The 22642-nt window shown below is 41.0% G+C and overlaps 1 protein-coding gene and 1 non-coding gene across 4 annotated transcripts in view; both read right to left on the bottom strand.

Annotated features, from left to right (window-relative positions):
• Positions 1 to 1426: 1426 nt before the first annotated feature.
• Positions 1427 to 22642, bottom strand: part of homer1b (homer scaffold protein 1b) — a 177535-nt gene continuing 156319 nt past the window's right edge. For all 3 annotated transcript variants that reach the window (XM_014174926.3, XM_014174927.3, XM_014174925.3), the window contains one exon: positions 1427 to 6749. In XM_014174926.3, coding sequence (XP_014030401.2) covers positions 6561 to 6749 — 189 coding nt within the window. In that variant the 3' untranslated portion in view covers positions 1427 to 6560. The remainder of the gene's footprint in view (positions 6750 to 22642) is intronic.
• On the bottom strand, positions 3012 to 3068 carry LOC123730854 (U7 small nuclear RNA). The gene has a single exon (XR_006762307.1). It is a non-coding gene; the product is annotated as a U7 small nuclear RNA (small nuclear RNA).

Below are 22642 nucleotides of genomic sequence, written 5' to 3'. Positions count from 1 at the left end.
CATGTGCTCGCCAGAGGTAGCCTGACTGCCATTAGGTACTGAGATGAGATCCTCAGACCCCTTGTGAGACCATATGCTGATGCGGTTGGCCCTGGGTTCCTCTTAATGCAAGACAATGCTAGACCTCATGTGGCTGGAGTGTGTCAGCAGTTCCTGCAAGAGGAAAGCATTGATGCTATGGACTGGCCCGTTCCCCAGACCTGAATCCAATTGAGCACATCTGGGACATCATGTCTCGGACATGTCCAGGAGTTGGCGGATGCTTTAGTCCAGGTCTGGGAGGAGATCCCTCAGGAGACCATCCGCCACCTCATCAGGAGCATGCCCAGGCGTTGTAGGGAGGTCATACAGGCACGTGGAGGACACACACACAACTGAGCCTCATTTTGACTTGTTTTAAGGACATTACATCACAGTTGGATCAGCCTGTAGTGTGGTTTTCCACTTTAATTTTGTGTGTGACTCCAAATCCAGACCTCCATGGGTTGATAAATTGTATTTCCATTGATTATTTTTGTGTGATTTTGTTGTCAGCACATTCAACTATGTAAAGAAAAAAGTATTTAATAAGATCATTCATTCAGATCTAGGATGTGTTATTTTAGTGTTCCCTTAATTTTTTTGAGCAGTGTACATTCATGATTTCTTATTTCAAACAGGTGGCGGTTGGTGTGCCAACTATATGATTAATGTGAGAATAATTCTGAAATGATTCAAAGATAAGTGTATTTTCTCTCTTTCTCTCTCTCCATGTGGTTGGGTAAAATACCATATTGTCAGTCTGCTAGGGACCTTTGTCTCTGGTATTAAGTGTGTATGTTATCCTGTTTTCTCATTTTAGTTAGCTAGTAAATAAATAATTAAACCAATAGGTGTAATCCTGAATCATGAGTAAGGCTGGGGTTTTGTAGATGCATGAGGTTACGAGTGTTCAGAATGATGATATGATAAGAAGTAATGATTAATAAGATGACTGTTTATCGACGAAATAGATATATACCTTTTATAGTTTAATTCGGGAGATGGTAACTCTTTAAACAACCCCAAATCCTAATGAGTTAATTGTTACATGATTAATTTAATAGGGTAACAAAACATAGTTAGTGGATGAAATAAATAACAGTAATCAGATTAATGAAAGTAAAGTCATGACACTGTACTGTATACCTTTGACTCGCAGCTCTGGGTAAATTTGACTTTTGGTACAAATCTGGGATCAGCTTACCCTTTCCAAATCAGAATATACACAATTAGAAGGGAACACAAAACTGACCATAGATCAGTGTCTTGGAGCAACTTCATCCTACTCCACCTGGACTCTCACACAGGTCCTGGATTTTGATTGGTCAGTCACTTCAGAAGTGCAACATATTGCAGTTAGAGAATTAATGATAAACAAATCTCAACAAGAAATGCATCCATATGATTGACTAAAACGATCAAATGATGTCTTTATTTGAACATTTAATGGTTTCTCAGACACATTTATGTAGCAATAGTTTTTCAAAAAATAACTTTTTGCCTTTTCTCTGTTTCTCATATGTATTCAAAGCTTAATAAAACCTTGTTTACCGAGTACTGAAGTTGCCTCTCTTTCTGTGAAAAATATAAATTGTGACATGTTTTATTATTTTACCCTAGTTAATTAATTTAAGTATTTTACAATTCCATTCATGGTGTTTTGTGTATTTACTTATGTGTTGAATTTCCTGACATTCTGTGCAATTTTGTCAATGTATAATGAAGGTATGCTTCTGCAAACAGTATCACTACCTCCACCAGGGAAATACAAACTGACTCCATGGCAGTTATAGCCAGACCAAGGAGAGCTATTATGTGTTTATAAAAGAAGCTACACAGTTTAGTCCATCAGCTGTTTTGAAAAATAAAACCCAACAATTTCCCAGTAGTCCATTCTCATGTCCATGGTTCTGTGAATGAAAGAAACAGACAGTGCAGGGAACCCCTGAAATCTAAACCCAACATATTTCTCAACATGACCCAGTGAGCATACAATGTCATAAATATGTAATTGTTGTGGTTGAAATCTGTTTTTACATCAGATATCCAAATGTCTCAAGATGTCTTTTTCAAGAACAATAGAATAAGTCTGGAAAAAGGCTGGACATTTTCTGAAATATACATCAACCAGAATATGTCAGCCTGATGTCATTTCAACCAATGTGTCCCATTGCAAAGCTGGTCAGTCTAGAAACTATTTTAAGAACTTTACTTAAACAGTGATTCCTTCCTGTAGTAATATTATTACAACATGGACATGGCGATTACAAAACTTTTGAAATAGTGTCAATTCTCCATACAATTCGGCAAATTCATCTCCACCACAACCACATATTTCATCACATTTGCTTCAACACACCAGCCGTACACCCTAGCATCATTATCCAAAGCCTGAGGTACGTCTTATTAAATAGCATACTCACTTTTGTTCAAAATTACTTAAATAATCAAAAATATTGCCAGCTTTCTCACAGCTTTAAATACACTCATACTTAACTTAAGTACCATAAGTTACAAAATGGGAAAACAAATTCTTATATCCTCCGCATTATCTCAACAAAGCCTTTCATTTACAGTATAACATCATTCATGTCAAAATTAAGATATTGATTTCTGTAATCCAAAAACGTACAGCAAAGCAACAGAAAATTATTTTGCAGATTTAACCAACTTTCTGGTTACACCCGAGCCCAAGTATAAAGTTATATTATACAGTATGTCTTATATTTAATATACATAATATATACTGAATATAAAAAAATATATAAACTAAGGACAGTTATTTTGTATTCATCGCAGTCCAGGTCCATGGTGAAGAACTGCCCACATGAAAAAATACTATAGTGTACTATGGTATAACAATACTATAGTATTCACTGTAGTGTTTTTTGCAAATTGTAGTATACTGTAGTATTTATTGTAGTGTTTCTGCAGACATTACTGTAGTATTTATTATAGCGTTTTTGTTTTATTATCTTTGACATGGAAGTGAAGGCTTTCTCCTTGAGAAAACCTACTGGAGAAATACTAAAAGAGAAAATGATCCTGCAGGCAGGCAGGCAGGCAGGCAGTTCACCGCTTATGCTCTTTTCCATACCCTGTAGTGAACGCATACTTGACATCTAGGTTTCTCACTTATGGGTAGCACAAATTGGGATATGGGGGTGGGGAATGGGCAGGTATATGCTAATTATATACTACAGTATTTAATTAGTAGTATCTATATCAGGGGTGGTGTCACAGTTTTGCCCCAGCTAACACACCTGACTCCAATAATCACCTAATCATGATCTTCAGTTTAGAATACAATTTGATTAATCAGCTGTGTTTGCTTGGATGGAGAAAAAGTGTGACACCAATCAGGCCCCCGAGGACAGGAGTTGCCCACCCCTGATCTATATAGTATATACACTACAGTGTTTTTTTGCAGATAATACTATAGTATTCTACAGTATACTACAACATTCTATAGCAGAGGAGGCTGGTGGGAGGAGCTATAAGTGGATTGGCTCATTGTAATGGCTGGAATGGAATAAATAAAATGGTATCAAACACATCAAACATATGGAAACCATATGTTTGACTCTGTTCCATTTACACCATTCCAGCCATTACAATGAGCCCGTCCTCCTATAGCCCTCCCACCAGTCTCCTCGGTTCTATAGTAAGTACTACACATGATAATGGGATACTACAGTGTGTGGTATAGTATTCTACAGTTTACTACAGAATTCAATAGTAAGTACGGTAGTATTCTATAGTAAACCATAGTATTTTTTCATGTGGGTGTACGCAGTGTTTCTGAGACCAAAGACTTTTAGTGTGCATCTCTTCCCCTTATTCGCCTTAAAGTGCAGTAGACACATGAATGGTACCATTTTTCTTCTTTCCTTGCACATACGGCATTTATGCTTTGAGCCATATAATAATCTCGAATGTTAAAGTGCCTATGCATAAATGTCATACTATGCTTTTTTTATTGAAGAGTTACATAAATAAACTATTCAACTATCTATCTTCCTAACTACCTATCTGTCTTTCTATGTATATTTTAATAAGTAAAGCACTATATGAGGAATAGAGTGTCATTTGAGGTGCAGTCTTGGTGTCCGAGTCAGACCACTGAGTTGAATACCTGATTGTTCGATTAAAGTGTCTGTCATCTAGAGAATGTCTGGTTTTGCTCAGTGTGTGTACAGGCCTCTGTGTGCATGTGTCTCTCTAGACACATACACACACTCCAACACACTCAAGCAGTGTGTTCTCTGTTCAGGAGGAAGTAATGGTGGATTCAGAACGTGTAAGGTTTTAAAACATTTAAACATCTTTCAAATGAACAGGGCTAACTCTGAACTGCTTGAAACGTTCTGAAACTTTTCTCCAAACCCCAGGTCCAATGTTTCCTCAAATTTTGGGGGGCACTTAGCAACATTGTGAGAATTCTGTGCAACTTCCAGCACGCATTTACAATGAACACTGAGGCTGTACCCTTACAGTTTTAGAAAGTAGCCAATAGGCTATTGTGGCTATTTGAGCTTAATGTAGGCCTACCAACACAACCAATGGAGCAAATCCCATAACATTTTCACATGGAAATAGCTTTTGTTTTCTATGGCCTACAGTAGCCTATATGTGTTGTTCAATGCAGGCCTACATTGCATGAGACTTTTAAAAATGTTTTTACATTGACATGAATTCATTATTTTTTACTTGGTCTGTAACATCATGGGCCAAAAAGGTGATTGCATTGTGTTGTATGACGGAAGAAACCATTTCACAAAATAAAATGAATTATTATTACCATACAGAGAATTAGACAATATAGGCTACCCCTCTGTCTATTGGCTTATTTGCATATTCAAGCCTGACTCAAAGTACATTGACCCTTTAATTAAGACAAAAGCTTTTTACCTGACTGGCTTTTCCACAAGTGCTTGAAATGTAGCCTACAAGGTTTGTGCTCTTGTAGGAAGCAGTAACTCCCCATTTCTGACCTATACTTATCTATAACTGGTCTAATAATTAGCAAAGAATATCAACAAATGTGCACTTGCTTGGCTCTGCACTCTGATCTGAAATCATCTGAAAAGCTCATTCACTCCGTGATTGAAAGACCGCTTGTGGGCTACACCCGACAATATAATTCTACTCTGTTGCGCACTGGTCTTGCCTACAACACAATCACAGACTCAATCTTGCAGAGTTTGATTTGTTTTGGTTTGTTGCATTGGAAATGGCCTGATATAATGTTGATTCGATCACAGGAAAGACGTTGATCTATATAGGGCGAACTCAGTGAATTACAATCTCTTGCATCTCTGAGCACAGCATGGCATTTCTTCTGCGCTGCAGTCCTGGAGGAAGTGCTCGCAGTTTAGAGGGAACATTCCCCAGGTCTCTGGGGTTGGGCTGGTGGAATAAGAAATGAGGAATAAACCAGTTGGGCTGGTGGAATAAGAAGTGAGGAATAAACCATAAAGACATTTCCCAGTCAAGAGTCAGTTTCCCAACCTCTGAAACAGAGAGGTGCTGGGGCTGCCTTAATTGGCGTCATCTGCACCCAGGGAGCAGTTTTTGTTGGGGCTTAACTGCCTTGCTCAAGGACAGAACAGCAGATATTTCCACCTTGCCGGCTCAGGGATTCTAACCAATACCCATTCGGTTACTAGCCAAATGCTCTTAACCGCTAGGCTACCTGGAGTTCTAAATAAAGCATGACCAATGCTTCTGGAAGATTCTCTTGTGATAGTATGGTATATTATTTTCATATTGCAAAGGTTCAGTCATACTCATGAAGACTTGAATATCAATGTAAACAGTACTCCAATTTACAGCAGCCTTTGTAAATCCTAGGCCAAGGTGTGTGGTTGTGTGTTGGACATGACTCCTGCTCCTGCTCTGTGGGTTTCAGTGGTTGATTTAGGGCTCTCCTGTAGTTCTATGGTTTTCAATAGCTCAGTGTGTTGTAATATGGTGCTGGCAACACTAGATTTGTGGGTTTTATTTCTGCATGGGCCAGATACTGAATACTGTATATGAATTAACTGTAAAGCCGTATTCCTGTGAGTCTACCAGCAAGGATAGCTGTTCTGTCAGTCTGCAAAGGTTGTCATTGCTCAGACATATGTTCAGAGAGTCAGCATGGGGCACCTGTTCTGTGTGTTCAACAGCTGAGGGCAGTGTGGCAGCAGCTGCAGGAGGTTATTTTGGAAGGAGATGGTATAGTTACAATACACCTAGGAGCCAATAAGGGGTGCTGTTCTATGTCATCAGCACTGGGTTATGTTGTTGTGTGGGTCTGGCAGCAGTGTATATTATTGTTCTATGGGTCTGGCAGAAGGGGGCACTAACCTGCGAGAGTGCTGTTCTGTATGTCTAACATTAAGGGGCACTGTGAGCCAGTGGGCTCTATAGGACCTCTATGAGCCATGTCACTCCTGTGGTGTATCTGTGTGTGTAGTTCTCTGACTCTGCCAGTAGGGGTCAGTGTGTCTCTGTGTAATTCAGTGTTTGGCCAGTGGGAGGTGGTGTGTGATTATCTAGCTGCCCTCTATGAGCTTGGCCAAGCTGTCCCTGAGCTCTGTCAGCTCAAATATCTTCCCATCCAGCATCTCCAGTAGGGTCCTTAGGCTCTTCCTGAAGTTCTCCTGCTCTTCCTGACTTTCTTCCAATCGCTGCTCAGCTCCCAGGAGCTGCTCCTCTAACACTCGCCCATGCAACTCCGTCTCCTGTGGAGGGAAGAGAGGGGGGAGAGAGCACGTCTCAAGTCACAAGGCCCAAGTCTCAAGTCGAGTCCCAAGTAGAACGGGTCAAAATATGACTTGTTTAACAACAAATCTTTTTGTAATTATTGAGGCTACAAGACAGCCCTTTTCACATTTTGATTATGAAATTAATTTGAACAACAAATCCCAAATGTCAAGCTTCATAAGTAAACAGTTCATATTCTTGATCACCAACATTTTTTGGAGCTGCAGATGCATATTAATTTATGGCAGTCCTCTCTCCTTACAATTTCACTTTTGCGCTGCACCCGATCCTATAGCATTTCAGCAAATCAGCAATTTGTTCAGTGGTTTTCAAACTTTTTGACACGTGACCACCAAAAAGGAGTGGTTCAAAGCTTGTGACCCCGTGCACGCACATGCACATGTGCACAATCGCTGCGCAAATGTAGGCTGTCATTACAGCCATAAACGGTGACAGATTTTCACAACGCAAGAATCAGAAATAAACTGTGTTTTTCACCTGCATTTTGAGCTGAAAGTCATTCATGTTAGCAGTCAATATCAATTAGGGATATCATATCACATTGTCACTTCTCTGGAGTCCAGAGCAAGCAGGATCATTTGTGACTTATTTCGGAAAACTAGGGGTATGTCGCGCATCACTACCTCACAGGAGAGGCATTTTGAATGTAAACTTCTTTATTTAATCAAATTTTGTTTTTGGCCAGAAATTCCTTCTGGAACATGTGAACTTTCATGTGTCTTAATAACAAACTTGTACGCCATCTGTAAATACGAATACAATTGTTAAAATACGAGCCTAGTTGGTTTAGCCACGGAAAAAGACTGGAACCTTCCGGCTAGCCATGATTGGCTGAGATAATGTATGGGCTGGACATTCCGAGAGATGAGTTTGGATTGGTCTGCCATGTGGCAAACTTCTGTCTATAATATGAGCTGGACAGTATGTGTAGGTAATCCTTTTTAACGCCGCTTTTTTGAAAGATATCACGTAGTAGAACTGCAAAAGTTGCTCTTCACTTTCTGGAGGACCAAGTTTTGAAATCAGTGGAATGCCCAGTGGAATTACAGTATGATAGTTAAGGAGATGATTACAATTCTCCCATTTGATTGCAAATATGCAGAGGGAGTCGAAAAGAGAACACACTGTTGTATACACTGGGGGGAAAAAGTATTTCATCCCCTGCTGATTTTGTATGTTTGCCCACTGACAAAGAAATGATCAGTCTATAATTTTAATGGTAGGTTTATTTGAACAGTAAGAGACAGAATAACAACAAAAATATCCAGAAAAACACATGTCAAAAATGTTAGAAATTGATTTGCATTTTAATGAGGGAAATAAGTATTTGACACCCTCTCAATCAGAAAGATTTCTAGCTCCCAGGTGTCTTTTATACAGGTAATGAGCTGAGATTAGGAGCACACTCTTAAAGTGGCCTGGAGCTTCATGCAAGATCTCACCTCGTGGAGTTGTAATGATCATGAGAACGGTGAGGAATCAGCCCAGAACTACACGGGAGGATCTTGTCAATGATCTCAAGGCAGCTGGGACCATAGCCCCCAAGAAAACAATTGGTAACACCTTACGCCGCGAAGGACTGAAATCCTGCAGCGCCCGCAAGATCCCCTGCTCAAAAATACATATACATGCTCGTCTGAAGTTTGCCAATGAACATCTGAATGATTCAGAGGACAACTGGTGAAAGTGTTGTGGTCAGATGAGACCAAAATGGAGCTCTTTGGCATCAACTCAACTCGCCATGTTTGGAGGAGGAGGAATGCTGCCTATGACCCCAAGAACATCATCAGCAGCAGGGGATCAAATACTTTTTCCCCCCCACTGTAGGTCACCCATGGCATCTGTGACAGAGAGGGAGAAGTGTCCAACCATGTATACGGGTAAGATAGTCTAGCTAGCTACATTTTCAGATAGATTTAAGAAAGTCATTTTACCTTCAAGTTAAAGCGCACCGTAAGCTACCTGCTAGCTATCATTATCTGGCAGCCTCACTAACTAACGTTACGTGTATGATCTGTGTAGTAATATTATTCGTATCTCAGAGCCACTGCATTGCTAGTTATAGCCTAATGTTAGCAAGCTAGCTAACATTGAACCTGTTTGGTTAGCTACCTGCAGATTCATGCAGGGTAGTAACTTTATGAGTTGGGATTATGGTTCATTGTTTAGCTAGCTACTTACATGTCTGAACAAAAGACTCCATTATGCAAGTAACTATTTCACCACACCTTCTGTATCCTGTGTATGTGACAAATAAACTTAGATTTTATTTGATATAGTATGTGTTTACCAGAGACAGTAATGTGAAGAACATGACCTGCACCAAAGTCAAATGAGGATATAATGGGTGTGTTCATAAATTCAAACTGCAGTGCCAGAGTGCACTCAGAGTGTGCTCTGGGCATTCATAAATTCAGAGCGTTGTCAGATTGTCCGTTCGTAAATTCAGAGCATTTCGCTCTCGGAGCGTGCAGAGCGCACACTGGATGCTCTGGCCAATGAGTAGGGTGGATCCGAGCGTTCTGACTTCACAACGGCAGTCAAGCGCCCAAGCTAACGTTGGCTAGCTTGCAAGCAACTTCCAGACACAACTGAGAGAACACCTCACTCTGACCATTTTACTCGCCCTAGCAGAGCTGGTTAGGCTGTTTTCATGTTATCCAGAGCTTTGGTGACTGTAACTGTGCTGCTGGCAACATTTTAATTACGCTTTTTTGCCAACGTTTACTGACACCGGCCATATTCAACAGGTGTTGAGCGTTCACAAATGTATCATTTATTCTGCACTCTGGCACAATCAGACGAGAATGCTCTGAAACCGGAGTATGTAGCCAGAGCAAATTTTCGAACAGACCCAACGTTAGGCAATTGAGACAGTGCCCAAGTTCTAAAATTCTCTAGTAGAATGACGTGCTTTTATTTTGTCATGGCTCGCCATTAACTAAATAATGATCTTGTTTTTAGAGTTTATTTTCCTGTAATAATGAAGACAAATGAGCTAAAGTGAAGACATTGTCAGCTATATATGGTCATTATTTGAACTGGCTAGCAAGCTCTAGCTAACTAGTTAGAAAGGAAGCAAAACATTGTTTAGCAAGCTACATTTAGTTGCCTAGTTTGCTAGATTGACATATACTAAATTCATTTTTAAACGGTTGGGTTTATTGGTGTTAACCTGTTAGGGCTAGGGGGCAGCATTGACACGGCTGGATAAAAAACATACCCGATTTAATCTGGTTACCACTCCTACTCAGTAACTAGAATATGCATATACTTATTACATATGGATAGAAAACACCCTAAATTTTCTAAAACTGTTTGAATGGTGTCTGTGAGTATAACAGAACTCAAATGGCAGGTCAAAACCTGAGAGATTCCTTTACAGGAAGTGGCCTGTCTGACCATTTCTGGAACTTCTTTGCCATCTCTATCATTTACTAAGGATCTCTGCTCTAACGTGACACTTCCCACGTCGTCCATAGGCTCTCATAGCCCGGGAAAAAAGAGAATGTCGTCATTCCAGCCCCAGGCTGAAACACATTATCGCCTTTCTCAAGTGGCCCATCAAGAGACACTAGCTTATGCGCGTGACCCCGACCGCCCCCGCCTTTGGGATTTTTTCCTCTGTTTGCCGAAAAGGAGATTCCCTGTCGGAATTTTACCGCTTTTCTACGAGAAAAATGACGTAAAAATTGATTTTAAACAGCGGTTGACATGCTTCGACGTACGGCAATTGAATACTTTGAATTTTATTGTCAGGAATTGCGCCAAGCGCGCGACACTTCTTTACTATTTCGGATAGTGTCTGGAACGCACGAACAAAACGCCGCTATTCGGATATAACGATGGATTATTTTGGACCAAACCAACATTTGTTATTGAAGTAGACGTCCTGGGTGTGCATTCTGACGAAGACAACAAAAGGTAATGACATTTTTATAATAGTAAATATGATTATGGTGAGTGCTAAACTTGCCGGATGTCTAAATAGCGAGCCCGTGATGCCTGGGCTATATACTTAGAATATTGCAAAATGTGCTTTCACCAAAAAGCTATTTTAAAATCGGACATATCGAGTGCATAGAGGAGGTCTGTATCTATAATTCTTAAAATAATTGTTATGCTTTTTGTGAACGTTTATCGTGAGTAATTTAGTAAAATGTTAGCGAATTCCCCGTAAGTTTGCGGGGGGTATGCTAGTTCTGAACGTCACATGCTAATGTAAAAAGCTGGTTTTTGATATAAATATGAACTTGATTGAACAAAACATGCATGTATTGTATAACATAATGTCCTAGGGTTGTCATCTGATGAAGATCATCAAAGGTGAGTGCTGCATTTAGCTGTGGTTTGGGTTTATGTGACATTATATGCTAGCTTGAAAAATGGGTGTCTGATTATTTCTGGCTGGGTACTCTCCTGACATAATCTAATGTTTTGCTTTCGTTGTAAAGCCTTTTTGAAATCGGACAGTGTGGTTAGATTAACGAGAGTCTTGTCTTTAAATAGCTGTAAAATAGTCATATGTTTGAGAAATTGAAGTAATAGGATTTTTAAGGTTTTTGAAAATCGCGCCACTGGATTAGACTGGCTGTTGCGTAGGTGGGACGAATTCGTCCCGCCTAGCCCAGAGAGGTTAAATCGGGTACGTTTTTTATCCAGCTGTGTCAATACTGCCCCCTAGCCCTAACAGGTTAAAGCCAAGCCCACTCAAAATCGGAAAAGTCAATCTGCTTCCACCTTGAACAGAAATGGCACATCACGTCGTTGCGAACGACCACTCCACTTTGTGGGGAATATGTCCACTAACCACGAATCTAAACGGCCATACCTGGAAACAGTCCTGGAGGACTGCTTAACTTGTCATGCGCTAATTGATTCGGGTGCGACAATATCACTCATCTCTCAAACATTGTTTGATCATCTCAAAAGGGCTTTGAAGCCAACTAAACGTTGGTTAAAAGTGGAACGATGCGAAACTACACTTCGAGGGGTCACTCAGACTACCTCGCCTCTCACATTGAGATTCATGCTGAAACTACAGTTCAAGGACGTATCGCTCGTTCACCCTGTGTATGTTACCAGCCTCGAAACTGTACCCCTGCTACTTGGAGCAGACGTTAACCTCTATGGGACCGGCGGGACGAATTCGTCCCACCTACGTAACAGCCACTGCCAGCCTGTGGCGCGATTTTCAAAACCTTAAAAATCCTATTACTTCAATTTCTCAAACATATGACTATTTTACAGCCATTTAAAGATAAGACTCTCGTTAATCTAACCACACTGTCCGATTTCAAAAAGGCTTTACAACGAAAGCAAAACATTAGATTATGTCAGCAGAGTACCAAGCCAGAAATAATCAGACACCCATTTTTCAAGCCAGCATATAATGTCACCAAAACCCAGAAGACAGCTAAATGCAGCACTCACCTTTGATGATCTTCATCAGATGACAACCCTAGGACATTATGTTATACAATACATGCATGTTTTGTTCAATCAAGTTCATATTTATATCAAAAACCAGCTTTTTACATTAGCATGTGACGTTCAGAACTAGCATACCCCCCGCAAACTTCCGGGGAATTCGCTAACATTTTACTAAATTACTCACGATAAACGTTCACAAAAAGCATAACAATTATTTTAAGAATTATAGATACAGACCTCCTCTATGCACTCGATATGTCCGATTTTAAAATAGCTTTTTGGTGAAAGCACATTTTGCAATATTCTAAGTACATAGCCCAGGCATCACGGGCTCGCTATTTAGACACCCGGCAAGTTTAGCACTCACCATAATCATATTTACTATTATAAAAATGTCATTACCTTTTGTTGTCTTCGTCAGAATACACACCCAGGACAGCTACTTCAATAACAAATGTTGGTTTGGTCCAAAATAATCCATCGTTATATCCGAATAGCGGCGTTTTGTTCGTGCGTTCCAGACACTATCCGAAATAGTAAAGAAGTGTCGCGCGCTTGGCGCAATTCCTGACAATAAAATTCAAAGTATTCCATTACCGTACGTCGAAGCATGTCAACCGCTGTTTAAAATCAATTTTTACGTCATTTTTCTCGTAGAAAAGCGATAATATTCCGACAGGGAATCTCCTTTTCGGCAAACAGAGGAAAAAATCCCAAAGGCGGGGGCGGTCGGGGTCACGCGCATAAGCTAGTGTCTCTTGATGGGCCACTTGAGAAAGGCGATAATGTGTTTCAGCCTGGGGCTGGAATGACGACATTCTGTTTTTTCCCGGGCTCTGAGAGCCTATGGAAGACGTGGGAAGTGTCACGTTAGAGCAGAGATCCTTAGTAAATGATAGAGATGGAAAACAAGTTCAACAAATGGTCAGACAGGCCACTTCCTGTAAAGGAATCTCTCAGGTTTTGACCTGCCATTTGAGTTCTGTTATACTCACAGACACCATTCAAACAGTTTTAGAAAATTTAGGGTGTTTTCTATCCATATGTAATAAGTATATGCATATTCTAGTTACTGAGTAGGAGTGGTAACCAGATTAAATCGGGTATGTTTTTTATCCAGCCGTGTCAATGCTGCCCCCTAGCCCTAACAGGTTAAAATACACTAGTTATGCTATTTTGGACCACCAGGCTGCTGAAGTCATGAAGCCTGTATTTTTTGTGATTCAATGCAACAACTAAACTCAGAAGAAAAAGAAACGTCCTCTCACTGTCAACTGCGTTTATTTTCAGCAAACTTAACATGTGTAAATATTTGTATGAACATAACAAGATTCAACAACTGAGACATAAGCTGAACAAGTTCCACAGACATTGAGTAATGTGTCCCTGAACAAAGGGGGGGTGGGGGGGTGTCAAAATCAAAAGTTACAGTCAGTATCTGTTGTGGCCACCAGCTGCATTAAGTACTGCAGTGCATCTCCTCCTCATGGGCTGCACCAGATTTGCCAGTCCTTGCTGTGAGATGTTACCCGACTCTTCCACCAAGGCACCTGCAAGTTTCTGGACATAGCCCTCACTCTTCGATTCAACAGGTCCCAGATGTGCTCAATGGGATTGAGATCCGGGCTCTTCGCTGGCCATGGCAGAACACTGACATTCCTGTCTTGCAGGAAATAGTGCACAGAACGAGCAGTATGGCTGGTGGCATTATCATGCTGGAGGGTCATGTCAGGATGAGCCTGCAGGAAGGGTACCATATGAGGGAGGAGGATGTCTTCCCAGTAACACACAGTGTTGAGATTGCCTGCAATGACAACAAGTTCAGTCCGATGAAGCTATGACAAACTGCCCCAGACCATGACGGACCCTCCACCTCCAAATCGATCCCTCTCCAGAGTACAGGCCTCGGTGTAACACTCATTCCTTCGACGATAAACGCAAATCCGACCATCACCCCTGGTGAGACAAAACCGCGACTCGTCAGTGAAAAGCACTTTTTGCCAGTCCTGTCTGGTCCAGCGACGGTGGGTTTGTGCCCATAGGCGACGTTGTTGCCAGTGATGTCTGGTGAAGACCTGCCTTACAACAGGCCTACAAGCCCTCAGTTCAGCCTCTCTCAGCCTATTGCGGACAGTCTGAGCACTGATGGAGGGATTGTGCGTTCCTGGTGTAACTCAGGAAGTTGTTGTTGCCATCCTGTACCTGTCCCGCAGGTGTGATGTTCGGATGTAACGATCCTGTGCAGGTGTTGTTACATGTGGTCTGCCACTGCGAGGACCATTAGCTGTCCATCCTGTCTCCCTGTAGCGCTGTCTTAGGTGTCTCACAGTACAGACGTTGCAATGTATTGCCCCTGCAGTCCACATGCATCCTTGCAGCATGCCTAAGGCACATTCACGCAGATGAGCAGGAACCCTGGGCATCTTTCTTTTGGTGTTTTTCATAGTCAGTAGAAAGGCCTCTTTAGTGTCCTAAGTTTTCATAACTGTGACCTTAATTGCCTACCGTCTGTCAGCTGTTAGTGTCTTAACGACCGTTCCAAAGGTGCATGTTCATTTATTGTTTATGCTTCATTGAACAAGCATGGGAAACAGTGTATAAACCCTTTAGTATGATCTGTGAAGTGTGAAATGATTTGGATTTTTACAAATTATCTTTGAAAGACAGGTTCCTGAAAAAGGGCTGTTTCTTTTTTTGCTGAGTTTATAAACCAGCCTTTAGTCTTTAAATCTTTGATTGTTTAGTACATGGCCTCACATTACATGGCCTCACATAAGTTTGCTTTATTCACTGCTTTAGACATTCTGCCAACCCGGGTGTCTTAGCGTGTCTGAATCCTGACTTAGGAAAACCACCAAAAACCATGAAATGTCCATCCCTAACTCTAACATTTCCCGCCAAGATAGAACTGCCAAAGGGGGGCCATTGCAATCTACTGCTGAGATAGCCTGCAGAGTTTTGTCTTACTATCCAGGTCTGTACCGAACCAATTCGAGCTTCTACTTCTAAAGATTCAGTTTTCCAGAAACAAGTCTCTCATCGTTGCCGCTTCCTATAGACCACGCTCTGCCCCCAGCTGTGCCCTGGACACCATATGTGAATTGATTGCCCCCCATCTATCTTCTGAGCTCCTGCTGCTAGATGACCTAAACTGGGACATGCTTAACTCCCCGGCAATCCTACAATCTAAGCTTGATGCCCTCAATCTCACACAAATGATCAATGAACCTACCAGGTACAACCCCAAATCCGTAAACACGGGCACCCTCATAGATATCATCCTAACTAACTCGCCCTCCAAATACACCTCTGCTGTTTTCAACCAAGATCTCAGCAATCACTGCCTCATTGCCTGCATCCGTAATGGGTCTGCGGTCAAACGACCACCCCTCATCACTGTCAAACGCTCCCTATAACACTACAGCGAACAGGCCTTTCTAATCGACCTGGCCTGGGTATCCTGGAATGACATTGACCTCATCCCGTCAGTAAAGGATGCCTGGTTATTCTTTAAAAGTGCCTTCCTCACCATCTTAACCCTTTCACGCGTGAGTTCCAAATATCTCTAACGGTCGCCCCAGCGTGAGTTTTTTTATGCACATGATGTTCGAACGTTCTCTCCATTCCAGGATGTGATTGTTACATAAACAACAACACTGAATGGCTCAGAGTGGGAGTGAGAGGTTACCGTGATTGACTGCCTAAACGCGCAATTTGTATCAATAAATCACTATCAGAAAATGTTTTGTGTGGTATTATTGATATATTTACTATTTTATTTACGTTTTTCAATTACCCGTGATAAATCATGCGTTCCGATTTTTGCATAAATTGTAAAGGGCGCATAGTATGTGTGTAAAATAATGTTTTGAAGGTTGTACTGATTATGATGAGCTAAGCTAATTCCAGCTTTGTGTATGGAGCCATGTTTGTTGACATACAATGCATTCTGGGTTTCACTTGATCATCTGTCGGACCAAAGATGCTATAACAAAATGAGGTGAGTAAGGGTTCACTCATTTTTTGAGAACTTCAGGAAGTGAATGTGGGATGTGAATGATGGTAGACCACACCCCTTCAACAACTCATCTTGTCTTCTCTTATTATCTTCGGTTTCTGTGAGGTAAAAAAGCATGGCTGCGCGCTGAAACTAATCGTCGGATTACTTTCGATTTCTAGAAAGTGTTTTACTCAATTATTTTGATCAACGGTGAGCTCACCCGTGATGTGATTAATTGTACATAGTAATTGCTATTAGCTAATTCATAGTGTAGTTTATGTCAGCCGATAGTTAGAAAATATGACCGCTTGTGTTGCGTCAATCTTTCCTCAGCGCTAGGACAAATGTAGCCTACATTTTTCCGGTTAGGATGATTGTGTTATGCTATAGATACTTCTGTGAATATCTGAACATTGCATCCAAAAATAAACTGCTCACATTCTGGACATAACTTTGTAAGGACTGTGTTTGTGTAAATAGTTTCTGAAAAAAGTGTGGCCAGCTCAAATGTTGATTGTTGCGTCATTCGAAACTGGCCGTTCTAAATGAGTGTTCTAAATGAGTGTTCTAATCACACCCCGTGTGATTGTACGTGTGAAAGGGTTAAATAAGCATGCTCCATTAAAAAACGTTACAACCAGGAATAGATATAACCCTTGGTTCACTCCAGACCTGTCTGCCCTTGACCAGCACAAAAGCATCCTGTGGCGTTCTGCATTAGCATCGAATAGCCCCCGTGATATGCAACTTTTCAGGGAAGTTAGGAACCAATATACACAGGCAGTTAGGAAAGCTAAGGCTAGCTTTTTCAAACAGAAACTTGCATCCTGTAGTACTAACTCTAAAAGGTTCTGGGACAATGTAAAGTCCATGGAGAACAAGAGCACCTCCTCCCAACTGCCCACTGCACTGAGGCTAGGAAACACTGTCACTACCGATAAATCCACAATAATTGAGAATTTCAATAAGCATTTTTCTACGGCTGGCCATGCTTTCCACCTGGCTACCCCTACCCCGGTCAACAGCCCTGCGCTCCCCACAACAACTCGCCCAAACCTCCCTCACTTCTCCTTCACCCAAATCCAGATAGCTGATGTTCTAAAAGAGCTGCAAAATCTGGACCCCTACAAATCAGCCGGGCTACACAATCTGAACCCTCTCTTTCTAAAATTATCTGCCAAAATTGTTGCAACCCCTATTACTAGCCTGTTCAACCTCTCTTTCATATCGCCTGAGATTCCCATAGATTAGAAAGCTGCTGCGGTGATCCCCTCTCTTCAAAGGGGGAGACACTCTAGACCCAAACTGCTTCAAACCTTTATCTATTCTACCCTGCCTTTCTAAGGTCTTTGAAAGCCAAGTTAACAAACAGATTACCGACCATTTCGAATCTCACCGTACCTTCTCCGCTATGCAATCTGGTTTCAGAGCTGGTCATGGGTGCACCTCAGCCATGCTCAAGGTCCTAAACGATATCATAACTGCCATCGATAAGAGACATTACTGTGCAGCCATATTCATCGACCTGGCTAAGGCTTCTGACTCTGTCAATCACAACATTCTTATTGGCAGACTCAACAGCCTTGGTTTCTCAAATGATTGCCTCGCTTGGTTCACCAACTACTTCTCCGATAGAGTTCAGTGTGTCAAATTGGAGGGCCTGTTGTCCGGACCTCTGGCAGTCTCTATGGGGGTGCCACGGGGTTCAATTCTCGGGCCGACTCTCTTCTCTGTATACATCAATGATGTCGCTCTCGCTGCTGGTGATACTTTGATCCACCTCTACGCAGACAACACTATTCTGTATACCTCTGGCCCTTCTTTGGACACTGTGTTAACTAACCTCCAGATGAGCTTCAATGCCATACAACTCTTCTTCCGTGGCGTCCAACTGCTCTTCAATGCAAGTAAAACTAAATGCATGCTCTTCAACCGTTTGCTGCCCGCATCTGCCCGCCCATCCAGCATCACTACTCTAACCGGTTCTGACTTAGAATATGTGGACAACTACAAATACCTAGGTGTCTGGTTAGACTGTAAACTCTCCTTCCAGACTCACATTAAACATCTCCAATCCAAAATTAAATCTATAATCGGTTTCCTATTTCTCAAAAAGCTACCTTCACTCATGCTGCCAAACATACCCTCGTAAAACTGACCATCCTACCGATCCTCGACTTCGGCGATGTCATTTACAAAATAGCCTCCAACACTCTACTCAACAAATTGAGTCACAGTGCCATCCGTTTTGTCACCAAAGCCCCATATACTACCCACCACTGCGACCTGTATGCTCTCGTTGGCTGGCCCTCGCTTCATACTCGTCGCCAAACCCACTGGCTCCAGGTCATCTACAAATCTCTGCTAAGTAAAGCCCCACCTTATCTCAGCTCACTGGTCACCATAGCAGCACCCACCCGTAGCACGCGCTCCAGCAGGTATCTCACTGGTCAACCCCAAAGCCAATTCCTCATTTGGCCGCCTCTCCTTCCAGTTCTCTGCTGCCAATGACTGGAACAAACTGCAAAAATCTCTGAAGCTGGAGACTCTTACCTCCCTCACTAGCTTTAAGCACCAGCTGTCAGAGCAGCTCACAGATCCCTGCACCTGTTCATAGTTCATCTGTAAATAGCCCATCCAATCTACCTCATCCCCATACTGTATTTATTTATTTATCTTGCTCCTTTGCACCCCAGTATCTCTACTTACATATTCATCTTCTGCACACCCTACCATTCCAGTGTTTAATTGCTATATTGTAATTACTTTGCCACCATGGCCTATTTATTGCCCTACGACTCTGATCCTACCTCATTTCCACATGCTGTTTATAGATTTTTCGACTGTATTATTGACTCTATGTTTGTTTATTCCATGTGTAACTCTGTGTTGTTGTATGTGTCGAACTGCTTTGCTTTATCTTGGCCAGGTCGCAGCTGCAAATGAGAACTTATTCTCAACTAGCCTACCTGGATAAATAAAGGTAAAAAAAACAACATTTGAATCCTTAAAGAGATGGGTGGGGCTAAGTCTTAAGAGGGTGTGAACGATGCTGAATGGGTGTAGACAAAGAAGAGCTCTCCAGTAGGTTTACCAAAACATTCAAGGGACATTTTCTCAAAAGTAAGGTTACAAGTTAATCAACTTTCAAAGCAGACTTTACTTTCCCATTGTTCCTCAACTGTAGTGTGTGATATACCATTTTCTAGCTCTGAGTCTCTACCTTTATCCAATGTAAAAAAACACAATTTCAAATGTTGCTACATAAGACCAAATCGAGCCAGTCGGTCACATATGGCCTACCTGTATGCAGCGGAGGTTGTAGGATCAGATGGAAGCATGATCTGTCTCTAGCCTTTTTCTTCCTCACAAATATTGTAATTAATTTGCCAGAATATGTTACATCGTCATCCCATAAGTATTGAAGGTACTGCGATGTTACAGCTATCTTTAGACATATATCCAGTACCACTGAGGTATAACATTATAACCCACCCAAACTACTAGGACTATCTGAAATATAAAAATGATCAATGAAATCACCAGGTAGCCTATTGTTGTGGCAAAGATGCTTTCATACAGATTGCTAAATGGTACTTTATATGGATAATATTAATATTAAAAAAGCGCTTGTCTCATCTACTCCGGCGTGCAACACACCGGAATACTAACCACCAGTCCTGGGATTCATCATCATGCACACCTGGCATCCTTCATTACGTGTACCTGCAGATCATCATGATTCACACCTAGACACCATTACCTTCATCATTACCTCCCTTTATATGTCCCTCCCTTATGTTCATTCCTCAGTTGGTATTGTTTCCTGTTTTCATGCAATCTCGCCACTGTTACGCTGTCTTGTTTCATGTTTGTTGTTTTATTAAATGTTTCACCTGCACCTGCTTCTCAACTCACAGCATCATCGTTACAGCACTTTCTGGTCACTAATCTGGATATGTGCATCCACATTTGTGCGCCAATGCTGATTGGTCATTGGTCAACAGTCAAGATGTGCAACTTTTTGGTTCTTAAACACAGATTAGATGTTTTTGAAACAAGAATTTGGTGCAATGCCGTATATCTATCTTAGTGACCAGATCGAATAAGCAAAGGTATAAATATTAATTACAAATGGTAGGCTATATGTAGCCTATTAAAATATGTATGAAATACATGGATTTTTCCAATTCAGTTTCACACTCGCAACCTTCTTACTGCCCTAGCTCACCCGACCTGTGTTGATTGACAGTTTGCTGGTCCAAGCAGAGGGCCGAGTGTGCGTTTCACTACCCAATCAGATTTTTACTGTCTCTGGCTGTGTGGAGAGTAATCCACAAAGATTCTGTGCCACAAAATGAGTGACAAAACGTTACAAAACCTGGCCAGATAATTTCAAGCCATAAATCTCAAGTCAAAGTCGAGTCTTGAAGTTATTTTATTTTCTATCAAGTTGAGTCTCAAGTCATCAAACTCGAGTCCAAGTCATGTCATTCTGGGAGAGAGACAGTGAGAAATAATACCGGCTACAACCATGAATGTGTGGTTTCTCGTTTTTGCTTGGTGCAAAAATGAGATTCAGTATTGACACACACTCTAACCGGAATATGTTGGCAGGAACATGGTGGCAGTGGTGGAATTCGAAACTTGAATCTAACAAACTTCACTGTCACTACACTGCTGTATTAGTGTGTCACTTTGTGTCACTCGGAGGAGGCTGGTCATTGGAGGAAGGGGAGGAACACCCTCTATCTGAATTCAAGAAAATCTGAAATTATGAAACATAAAAATAGAAACAATGTATAGATAAATCTATAGTTAATATATTCAAATTACTAAATATCTGGTTAAAAACTGTTTTGCAATGGCCATTAGGGGGTGCTCAATCAGCACCTTTTCCAAAAGTAGTCGAGAAGAGAAAGGAGGAGACGATGGGAGCTGTTGAGAAAAACCAATTGAGAATCTCCCAGTGACTTCAACACAAACCCATCCAGCTTATGGTGAAGAAAAAAAAACACCCTCCCTAGAAACCTATGATGATGATGCTGCTGCTCAGGGGAGAATGAACAGATGACCAATCAGATCAGTAGCAATTTACGTCTTTCCCATCCAATCAAAGGTTGAATGAACTCACATTTGAATGAACTGCAGTTTACCACAGTGCACTTTGTTTTTATCATGGGGGAAAGGTTTTGCACTAATCACTGCTTCCTTTATCATAAAGTAGGTTAGTCCTGTTTGATGTTGCATAGGTGAAAACTTTGCATCCTGTTAATTTATAAAGCCTTTTTGCAAAAACTCCTGCATTACTTAACATTGTTACTACTAACTTATGGAAGTACGAGATACCATACCCAGTCACAGGGATGGATAATACTTCAAATTCCGTCTGTTACTACAGATTTAGATAAAAGGGTCGTTCCACAAAAAGAGTGCCTTTTGCGTCCCTTTCATATTTTAAGTAGACATGCACCAATATTGATTTTTAAAAGCCTGTTATATTAAATTAAGTGCCTTTTAATATAGACCACATGAGTCAATAAATCAAGATTTTTTATATGAATAAAGACTTCCTAAAAAGTTTTGATATGTCCCTCCGTGCAATTCTCATTTGTGACTTATAAAATATTTTAACTCACTTAAACACAATATTTCTCCAAGTTAAAGCACTAATTATTTTGTTGCTTTGACAAAGTCATTTCTGAAGATTATTATTTATTTCATGTGGTTAGTAATTCATTTACGTCTGTCCTTAATTTTAAGGTCAACCCTGTTACGTGAACTGAACTCTCGTTTTAATATGAAACTATTAATTTTAAAAATTGAAGCTAAAAGTCAAATCATAGTGTAAAAGCAGGTGGGCTGGTTCTTCTCTTTTTCTGATGTTTTGTGAGTGGGTTGAGCATAACACGTCAACCCTGTTACCCATAGGTAGACAGGCTAGAAATGTTTGAATGATTACATTGTTTTTGTGAACCCTGCATTCAATTGCTGAAATCTTCAACCCTGTTACGGTCAACTCTGTTACTTTATTTGGCACGTAACAGGCACTTATGATCTTAATTTTTTATTGAACATCTTGAGATGGGAAAACATGTTTTTTATGAAGTTGAACATATGCTCTTTATCACAGAATGTTAAAAAAAAATACACTTCTCAAAAGGTACTAAATTGGTGGAATGACCCAAACAGCTTTTAGTTTCTTCGCACCTCACTTATGGAACAATCTTCAGAATACCCTACAGTTGGATGCATTGGTGCCCTCTGGGCAATTCAGATTTTTGGTTGAAGACCTCTTTACCTAGGAATGTGATTGTTTTTCATGATTGTGTTTTGTATTTTGTATTTCATATGCTCCTATACTGCCTTGATTGTGTAATTGTTGTGTAATTGTTGAGATGCAGGGATCCCTTGCAA

The sequence above is a fragment of the Salmo salar genome, chromosome 26, assembly GCF_965601325.2.
Source record: "Salmo salar chromosome 26, fSalSal1, whole genome shotgun sequence".
NCBI lineage: Eukaryota > Metazoa > Chordata > Actinopteri > Salmoniformes > Salmonidae > Salmo > Salmo salar.
Note: the sequence above shows the minus strand (reverse complement) of the source record. Positions and strands in the feature narration are given on the sequence as shown.